Source organism: Sapajus apella, unplaced genomic scaffold (assembly GCF_009761245.1).
Source record: "Sapajus apella isolate SASKATOON/1434 unplaced genomic scaffold, GSC_monkey_1.0 scaffold55, whole genome shotgun sequence".
NCBI classification, from domain to species: Eukaryota; Metazoa; Chordata; class Mammalia; order Primates; family Cebidae; genus Sapajus; species Sapajus apella.
The window spans coordinates 8,538,956-8,549,812 of NW_022436995.1; the positions used below are offsets into that span (position 1 = coordinate 8,538,956).

At 36.0% G+C, this 10,857-nt stretch overlaps 1 protein-coding gene across 11 annotated transcripts in view; it reads left to right on the forward strand.

Moving 5' to 3' along the window:
• The window catches only part of MAP2K5 (mitogen-activated protein kinase kinase 5), a 261,524-nt gene that overhangs the window by 101,830 nt on the left and 148,837 nt on the right, over nucleotides 1-10,857 (forward strand). For all 11 annotated transcript variants that reach the window (XM_032244603.1, XM_032244610.1, XM_032244604.1 and 8 more), the window contains one exon: nucleotides 7,174-7,235. In XM_032244603.1, coding sequence (XP_032100494.1) covers nucleotides 7,174-7,235 — 62 coding nt within the window. The remainder of the gene's footprint in view (nucleotides 1-7,173; nucleotides 7,236-10,857) is intronic.

Below are 10,857 nucleotides of genomic sequence, written 5' to 3' on the forward strand. Positions count from 1 at the left end.
ACATACTTGTCTTTCTGTGCCTGGATTATTTCACTTAACGTAATATCTACTCATGTTCTTACAAATAACAGGATTTCATTCTTTTTATGCCTGAATAATATTTCATGTGTTTATGTACCACATTTTCTTTATCTTTCTTTTATTTTTCTTTGATGGACACTTAGGTTGATTCCCTATCTTGGCTATTGTGAATAGTACTGCAGTAAACATTAGAGTGCACATATCTCTTCAGTTTACTGATTTCCTTTCTTTTGGATGTATACCTAATGGTGAAATTACTGGATCATAATAAGGTAGTTCTATTTTTAGATTTTTGAGGAATTTCTATACTATTTTCCATGGTAGCTGTACTAATTTACATTCTCATCAATAGTGTATGAAGGTTCCCCTTTCTCCACATCCTTGCCAGCATCTGTTATTCCCTGTCTATTTGATAAAAGCCATTTCAGCTGGAGGGATAGGATATCTCTTTGTGGTTTTGATTTGCATTTCCCTGATGATTAGTAATGTCAAACATTTTTTCAAATGCCTGATGTTAATTCTTCTTCAGACATTTGATAGAATTTACCAATGAAGCCATCTGGTTCTGGGGTTTTTGGGTATGTCATTAGTGTGGTTTTTAAAAATTGTGATATAATACTTATACAAAAATTTTTATTATACTAGTCAATTTTTGTGTTACTATAAAGGAATTCCTAAGACTAGGTAATTCATAAAGAAAAGGGATTTATTTGGCTCATGGTTTTGCAGGTTGTACAAGAAGCATGGTGCCCAGCATCTGTTTCTGGTCTGGGCCTCAGGAAGCTTCCATTCATGGAGCAAGAGGAGAGGAGAGAGGTCCCAGACACTTTTTAAGAATCAAATCTTGTGGGAACTAAGAGTGAGAACTCACTCAATTACGTGAGAATGGCACCAAATCATTTATGAGGGATCCTCCCCTTTGACCCAAACATGTCTCACTAGGCCCTGTTTTCAACATTGAGATTCAGATTTCAGCATGAGTTTTCTAGGGGCCAAACATTCAAACTGTATCAGCCATTTTTAAGTGTATAATTCAGCAGCACGAAGTACATTAACATGATTGTGCAACTGTCACTACCATCCATCTCCAGAACTCTTTGTCTTGCAAAACTGAAACTCTATACCTATTAAATAAGAACTCCTCATTCGCTCCAACTCCCAGCCCCTGGCAAACAACATTATACTCTGTCTCTATTAATTTGACTACTCTAGGTACCTCATATAATTGGAGTCACACAGTATTTGTCTTTTTGTGTCTGGCTTATTTCATTTTGCATTATGTCCTTAAGGTTCATCCATCTTGTAGCATGTGTCAGAATTTTCTTCCTTTTAAAAGCCGAATAATATTTGTGGTTAGTTTTTTTTTTTATTACTAACTCGATCTCTTTACTATTTATATACAGGTTTAGTCCGATTTTTTACTTTTTCTTGATTTAGTTTTGGTGGTTTGTGTTTTTCTCGGAATTCATCTATTTTATCAATGTTATCTAATTTATTGATACATAGTTGTTCCGAAAATTCTCTTATAATCCTTTTTATTTCTGCAAGCTTGGTAGTCGTGTTCTCTCTTCTATTCCAGGTTTTAGTTACTTGAGTCTCCTCACTTATTTTCTTGGTCAGCGTAGCTAAAAGTTTGTCAGTTTCTCTGTTTTTTTTTTTTTTTTTTTAAAGTTTTTTTTTTTTATTATAAATGAAACCGACTTTTGGTTTCATTGATTTTCTCTATTGTTTTTTCTATTCTCTATTTTGTTTATTTCTCCTTTAATTTTATTATTTCCTTTTTTCTGCTTTTGAGTTTAGTTTTAGCTTGATGTTCTCTTTCTGTTTGTTTAAGGTAGAAAGTTAGGACACTGATTTGAGACCTTTCTTCTTACTTAATGTAGGTTATAATTGTTATAGCTTCTTGGTGGATGGATCCTTTTATCATAACAAAATGTGTTTGTCTTATAGTAACAACATTGAACAATAAGTATCTAAAAGTCTATTTTTTCCACTAGTATATCACTCCAGCTCCCTGTTGATTACTGTTTAAATGGTATATCATTTTCCATCATTTTTTAACCTGTTTGTGTCTTTAAAGTACCTCTGTTGTAGACAGCATGTAGTTGGATCATTTTTTAAAATACTTAATTCTGCCAATCTCTTATTTAATTAGAATGCGTAAACCATTCACATTTATTTAATTACTAGCAAGGTGAGATTTATATCCCCTTTCTATGTATTTTCTATAAGTCATGCCTTTCATGTTCTTCTGTTACTACTTTCTTTTATGTAAAATAGATATTTTCTAATGTACCATTTAAATTCTCCATGGTTTCTTTTATTCTTTTTTTTTTTTTTGAGTTATAGTCTTAATGTTGCCCTAGAGATTACAATTAACTTCTTAACTTACCACAATTTAATTCAGATTAGCACTAATTTTACTTTATTTTAATAGTATACAAAAACTTTACTTCTATATAGCTCAATTTCTTCTCATCTCTTTTATGCTGTTATTGTCATATAAGCATATAAGTGACATTCTTTTTTTTTTTTTTTTTTTTTGAGACGGAGTTTCGCTCTTGTTACCCAGGCTGGAGTGCAATGGCGCGATCTCGGCTCACCGCAACCACCGCCTCCTGGGTTCAGGCAATTCTCCTGCCTCAGCCTCCTGAGTAGCTGGGATTACAGGCACGCGCCACCATGCCCAGCTAATTTTTTGTAGTTTTAGTAGAGACGGGGTTTCACCATGTTGACCAGTATGGTCTCGATCTCTTGACCTTGTGATCCACCCGCCTCGGCCTCCCAAAGTGCTGGGATTACAGGCGTGAGCCACCGCGCCCGGCCATAAGTGACATTCTTATATTGTGTATCTAACACAAATTTAAAATTATGCAATTGTCTCTTAAATCATATAGGAGAACAAAAGAGATACAAACAAAACATACATTTATCCTGTCTTTTATATTTATGTATGCAGTTACCTTTACTGTGTTCTTTATTTCTTCATGTGGATCTGAGTCTTTTAAGTTCAGTCTAAAGTTCCTTTAGTCTGAAAGATTGTATTTTATTTCTTGTAGGGTAGGTCAACTATTGATTGATTCTCAATATTCTGAGATAAATTTCCCAGTTTATTTGAGAGTGTCTTAATTTCTCCTTCTGTTTTGTAGAATAGTTTTTTGCTGGATATAGAATTTTTGGTTTACATTCTTCTTCTTTCAGCTGTTCAAATATGTCATTCCCCTGCCTCTGACCTTTGTGGTTTCTGATGAATAATCAGCTCTTGATCTTTTTGAGGATTATTTATAATTGACATGTCACTTATCTTGCTGCTTTCAAGATTTTCTTTTGTCTTTGGCTGTAGATAATTCGATAATAATGTATATAGGTATGGATCTCTTTGAGTTTATCCTATGTGAAGTATATTGAGCTTCTTGGATGTATAGATTCACTTTTTAAAACTAAATTTAAGAAGTTTGGGGTCATTATTTCCTCAAATATTCTTTCTGCTCCTTCCCTTTTCTCCTCTCTTGCTGATCTCCCATTATGCATATGTTGGTATGCTGGATAGTATTCTACAGGTCTCTGAGAGTGTGTTCATTTGTCTTCATTTTCTTTTGTTTTCATCATCAGACAGGACAATCTCAGTTGACCTTTCTTTACCTCCCTTGATCATTCCTTCTGCCTTCTCTAATACACTGTTGATCCTCTCTAATAAATTTTCACTTATTATACTTTTCAACTTCAGAATTTCTATTTGGTTACTTCTGGGAACAAAGAAAAGTGACAGGCCACAGGGAACAAACCAGTAACCTTGGAATCTCAAGAAAAAAGTTCAAACCTACCACGCCACAAATGAATGAGTTTCTAAATGCCTTGAATACCACCATCTCAGCTAAAATTAAATTCTGTCAATGTATGTCGTAGTATCACATTGCATGAGACTTTTTAAACTGCAGAAAGTTTACGTGATTCTCAAGCTATGTCACATCATGAGGAAACCTTTTAAATCTTTTTTTTTTTTTTTTTTTTTTTGAGACAGTATCTCGCTCTGTCACCCAGGCTGGAGTGCAGTGATGCAATCTGCTCACTGCAGCCTTCATCTCCCAGATTCAAGTGATTCTTCTGCCTCAGCCTCCTAAGTAACTGGGTCTTACACGTGTGTGCCACCATCCCCAGCTAATTTTTGTATTTTTGGTAGAGACAAGGTTTTGCCATGTTTCCTAGGCTGGTCTCAAACTCCTGACCTCACATGATCCACACGTCTTGGCCTTCCAAAGTGCTGGGATTACAGGTGAGAGACACTGTGCCTAGCCACCTTTTAAATCTCTAACTTATGACACTTCAAAGGCTCAGGCCTTCTCTGAGCTCCGCTATCAGTTGACTCGGGCTTTACCTAGAACATGCACCTTGCTGGGACTGTTTTCCCAACCTGTCAAATAAAGTTGCTGGAATGATACTTTTTTTGAGATGGAGTCTTACTCTTGTTACCCAGGCTGGAGTGCAGTGGCGCGATCTCAGCTTACTGCAACCGCCACCTCCTGGGTTCAAGCAATTCTCCTGCCTCAGCCTCCTTAGTAGCTGAGATTACAGGTGTCCACCACCACACTCGGCTAATTTTTGTATTTTTAGTAGAGATGGGGTTTCACTGTATTAGCCAGGCTGGTCTGGAACACTTAACCTCAGGTGATGCACCTGCGTTGGCCTCCCAAAGTGCTGGGATTACAGGTGTGAGCCACCACGCCTGGCCGGATTGATCTTTAATGTCCTTTCCTGCACTAATGTTTGATAGGTCTAAGAGTTGCATTTTTGGATAGACCTGTAGGATAGAAATGATAATAAAACAGAGAAAAATTAAACCAACCCCCTGCCACTTTTAGCCTGATAAGAATTAACTGAATCGCAGAAAAAGAACTCATCAAACTTAACAGAAACTCTTTTTTTTTTTTTGAGACAGAGTCTCACTCTATCTCCCAGGCTGGAGTGCAGTGGCGTGCTCTGGGCTCACTGTAACCTCTGCTGCCTGGGTTGAAGCAATTCCCCTACCACAGCCTCCTGAGTAGCTGAGATTACAGGTGCCTGCCACTGTGCCCTGCTAAGTTTTGTATTTTTAGTAGAAACAGACTTTCACCATCTTGGCCAGGCTGGTCTTTAACTTCTGACCTTGTGATCCACCCGCCTTGGCTTCCCAAAGTGCTGAGATTACAGGTATGAGCCACTGCGCCTGGCCAAGGAACTCTTAATTCTGAGTGGATCTGCTGCATTATTTTTTCACCTATGACATTTATCTCTAATGGACATGAATCAGTCTCTAATGGACAAGATGAATCAGTGATGTCACGGAGCCAGCTCTGTAAAGATTTAGCCATATGGGGCTGGGCACAGTGGCTCACACCTGTAATCCCAGCATGTTGGAAGGCTGAGGCAGGCAGATCATGAGGTCAGGAGTTCGAGACCAGCCTGGCCAACAGAGTGAAACCCCGTCTATACTAAAAATGCAAAAATTAGCCGGGCATGGTGGCGAGCACCTGTAATCCCAGCTACTCAGGAGGCTGAGGCAGGAGAATCGCTTGAACACGGGAGGCAGAGGTTGTGGTGAGCCGAGATCTCACCACTGTACTCCAGCCTGGGCAACAGGAGAATCTACCTCAAAAAAAGGAAAAAAAAAAAAAAAAAAAAAAAAAACCAAACAAACATTTAGCCATATGGATAGTTAAGAAAAGTGGGTCTAACTGAGGTTAAAAAACAATGAACTACCTCAAAATTAGATTCCTTTTTGGCTTCTTCTACTGATAATGGTGGTCAAGTAATCTTTGTTTTTTGGGGTTAGCTTGTTGAAACCATTGTCCATTTAGTCAAGTAAGCCCTGATTTATATCCTTGGTAAAAATAAATGTCCTCTTAGAAGTTGTTACTGGTACATGTGGATGGGTTTTCACCTCCTAGTTTTGAGCCAGTCAGATCATTCACTTCATAAGGGATTGGTCCAATAAGCTGCATTTGTCAGTCTTCCAAATGCCAGCATGTAAAGCTTGATCTTTTTATTTATCCTTGCTACTGCCAATTTATCTAAAAGATCAATGAGAACATAAAATGTTTTTCTGCTGTATTCTCACTTTTATTGCATCTATAATAAAAATGTTATTTTAGTAAATAAGGATGGTTCAGTTCATAGCAGAAGTGTCTTTTTTTCATCATCTTCCCAGTAGTACCCAGAGCCAAAGTGTAATGTTTAGTTACACTGTGGTTTCCTAGTTTCTTGTTCAAATCTGGCAACTACAAGCAAAGGTTAACTAAGAGTGATCATTTTTCTCTATCTGCTTTAAGTAAGATAAATGTAAAGCCAGTAGCCACATATATAGGCATGTGTGTATATGCATATATATGTATACTTGCATACATATAGGTTTATATATGCATTCACTATTTTTACAGAGAAAAATAATATTTTCTCTGATGTTCAGTTTTATAAAAAGTTGACATGAAAATATTCACATTTGCATTTCAAAAGAATGACATACTTCATGTTTAGTACCTTATGAGGCATACTTATACGTCAACCAGTAATATAGTGTTAAATATGAATTTTAGCCTCTGATAGGAAAAAATATTTGTCAAATACTCTGTAATAATTTGTTATAGAACTGAAAGACTGATATACTTCAATTTGACTCTTAAAGGTTATTACATATTATTAAAACATCTCATAATCGTATCATTAAGGAACGAAGTAGTGGTTCTCTGCATGTATTCTTGCTTTTGTTGGGTTAATATGAAAATTCTAACATAGTACCCTGGTTTACATTTGAGCAAAACTGTTAAAAAAGGCAGGCACCTAAATGTCATTATCCATATTGATCTTTATGATTTTGTGTATGTATTTAAGTTGACATAAAGTGTAGTTTCTTAGTTTGCCCTTGACTAGTTTCTTTCAGTTTTTCACGTATGTGACTATACACTTAGGAATAAAATGGAATTATCTAGTTATACTTCATCAGGAAGTATGATTATGTTATAGGTAACATTGGACTAAAAACAAGTTTTATACTACACATCCAATGTGTGGTTGTAAGAAGGGTAGAAACATACTCTCACAGTGAGTACACAGAGGAGGAGCCCAGTGCGCTGCTCTGGTAGTTTTATTTGTGGTAACATGGCACGTTTGTCTCTACAGGGGGATCTTTGGATGTATATAGGAAAATCCCAGAACATGTCCTTGGAAGAATTGCAGTAGCAGTAAGTATATGGCTTCAGTGTTAGAAAATATGAATGTTTTAATCCTTCTAATCAAGCTCATTCTTATATTCTCAGAATGTTTTTTTCTTGTTCTTCAGTCTCAGTTGGCTTCCAAGACCTTCTTAACTGTTCTGTTCTTTCTTCTTTTCATAGACCACCCCACCCACTATCACAACATAGTCACATGCTTATAAACTCCAGCCTGTTCGTGTGTTTGCAGGGACCTTGGTGTTCTTGTTGACTCATAAAATTTCCAAGTTTTTCTTCAAAAAAACTGCTTTTTTTGTGTTTTTACATTTTGTAGTTGTAGGCATGATTCGCAAATACTTTAAAAGTCTGAGTAATTAGTCTATGTAAAGACTTTTTGCAGTTTTTTATGTTCTTGGTTTTTAATTTTTTCATCAATTACATCTAGAAATTTATTCCTTTTGTGATTTAAAGAAGTTTTCCCATATTCGTGTATTTTCTATATGCACTAATATATTGATGAAATATATCAACTAAACTAACATTACTATAATGTTCTTATAAGTTCCAGATTTCACATTTAGAATAATGTAGGTTAAGCAGTGTCTGAGAGAAGTCATGGGTGGCATAATAGTAAACAATTGCTAAACTAAAAGCACTATAACTTCAGTGGTTTAATGCAGAACAAAGTGATTGTACCATGTACCATTTAATTAAATGGATGATTTTCACATTCATTATACATCAAAATGACAACTCAAATTCTTTAATCCAACATGGACACTTATTTAGTCTTAGTTCATTGTAATTCACAGCTTTCCTTTTTTCTTTCTAATTATTAGTGTGAACTGCCCTGGGGGATGAGAACTTTCTTTTCTGATGCTATTACTGCTAAGTTGCTTCTCATCTACCTGTGTAGGTAGATTCATATGAAATTTGAGTACTTGAATCACTATTTTAGATGAAAATAAATATGTTTCGTTTCCTGTTCTAATCTTAGGAAAGAATGAATGCTTTGTGGCAGTTCTTGGCTGTAAAGTTTAATAATATGTATAATAAAGGGCAAAAAAAGGCAAGGATACCAATTGAAAAAGAAAAAAGTGTACAAGTTCTGTATACTCAATTATCTATGGAACTTGGAAAAATAGAAGTCTGCCATCTTCAGTAGAGAAACATGTTCTTCGTGAGCTTAATAAATCTTACTTCCCTCTTGTTTAGGGCATCCACACAAGGCCACTGATCTTTTCGATTCTACTGGAGTAGGAAGCCTGTTGAAGTGAATAGAGTCAGCAGAAAAAATAATTCAGGGCTTGCCTATTAAATGAATGAAAATATGACACAAATTATTTTAGTGAAAGGCATTCAAGTAAGTGCTACTCCAAAGGATTTATATTTGCCCTTACTTTTTTTAATTAAGGGTTTTCCCCCTAAATATGTGTCTAATTTTTCCAGCTTTTGTGGCTCATCAGGTCATAGTAATGAAAACTTCTTATAGCTGGAGAAGAAATGCTTTTGATAATTTTGTTCTTTGTCTGCCACTTTTAATAAATTCTGCTGGAACCTAGGTTTGTATAATGCCTCCAAAGTGTATTTTTTTAAATATGTAATCTGAGTAGGCCACACATTTGGATTATCATTTGTTGCAGCTCACAAACACCAGATTGGCCCATGGCTAAGACCTGACACCAGGAAGCTTGTACAAGTCAAAATAAGACTAACGAATTGATCAGCTGTAGGTTATGATATGTAAACGAAAATAGTCTGATTGTTTTCCCAGTATCCTTGGTTATCTCTCTTAAAGTGTACTGAAGATGGCATCAACATCTTTTCCTTGAGTTTCCTCATCGAGGCCAAGAAAGCACATAGATGCTGTTGCCAAGTCAAAAGTAACACAATCAGAAAGAGAGAGTCGGGAAATAGGTGTACATTGAACAGTTCCTGTGCCAATCACCATTGCATGCTTTCTATACAAATATTACGTCATTTGGCCATTACAGCCGCCATGTAAAGCGTAGGTTATTGGACATACTCTGTGCGTATGCAGGATGAGGTTTAGAAAAGTTAACCAGGTTGCCCAGAGTTATCATCTAATTAGTCAGTACACATTTGAACACAGGGCTGTCTGACACCAGACCCCTTGCTTTCTCAGTGTGTTTTCCTGACAGAATGAGAAGAGGAGAGAAAAAAAATAGAGGCAGGAGTGAAAGAAAGAGCTGGGCTAAAATATAAAAAAAGAGACTTATTGAGAGAATAATGGAGCAACACATACAATTGCTTCAGATTATTTTCATGTCTGTAGGTACCTCTCTTCCCAAATTAACTTTGTTTTCCAGGGTCTAATAATCTGACATGCAAGGCAGGTTCATAGGTCCAAGGTTCATTACAGTATGGACCTCTGTTGGCCTCTGTGATATGTTATTCCAATTTCCTCTGGTAAAATGTATGGCAAGAGGGCATTTTTTTTTAACCCAAAGGAATTTATATATACCTGATTTCAGCCTTCCAGCTTGCTCAGTGGTTTTTCTCTACTATCCATTTGAATCTGGTCTTCTATAAAGAGGAATGCCTTTCTACCTTTCCCTGCCACCTAACACATTCTATTTTTCTTCTCATTTCTGAGGCGGTGACACTGTGTGCTATATTTTGAGTGCTAATGTTGATTGAAGTTGTCCCTGAAAGGATGTGCACTTGACATGTCAAGGAGCGAGTGATTGACAACAGATACAAGTACTTTTAGTGTCAAGGCTTTGTCAAGTCATTGTTGTGAAACCCAGCCTACTGAATACCAATAATACCCTTTAGATTTTCAGTTCACAGATTTCTGGCTCCTTTTTCACCAGAATTTAGATGTTTCTAAGGAAAAGTGTAGTGTATTTTGACAAAGAAGAATAAATTTTCATTTTGAATCTCTAACAAAATGTATAATTTTAACAAATATTATAAAATCAGTATTTGTTTTGCTTTTTTCTACCTGAAAATTCAAATATATTGGATTGCCTTTCCCTACATGTTTTCTGAAAATTCATTTTGTATGGAACCAGTTTTTAGTGGTGAGCTGTGTTTAATGGATAGGTTTTATAATATTCAACTAAGCTTCTAAGTTGAAAATTTTAACCCTACTTCCTCAGAATGGAGAAGATGATTACCTCCGTGCTAAATAAGATGACTTCCTCCTGCTACTCAAAGAGAAAATTGTTTTCATTATGGATGTTAATTTTTATAAACATTTAAAGAAATATTTTATTATGTTTCCTTCTGTGATAAAATTATCTTAATATTTTGATATTTTCTTTTTGTGTTAGCTGTCCAGAACACGTGTGTTTTATTGTAATGCCAGTTATTTCCAAACTCTGGAAGAAGTCATTTGTTATAAAAGCATATGCTCTTCTCTTGGAATAGACAAACGTGTACTGGAATTGATGAATCTATGTCAGCAAATCTTTCGGGAGTACATTGCACCCTATGAGAACAATTAAAATATGTTAACCTCTGCTCAGTATTAATTGATACAGATTTTGTCTTCTAGATCTTTAGTATTTGGATATTGGCTTTCTCCCATTGCATTTCCTTCCTTCCTTCCTTCCTTCCTTCCTTCCTTCCTTCCTTCCTTCCTTCCTTCCTTCCTTCCCTCCCTCCCTCCCTCCCTCCCTCCCTG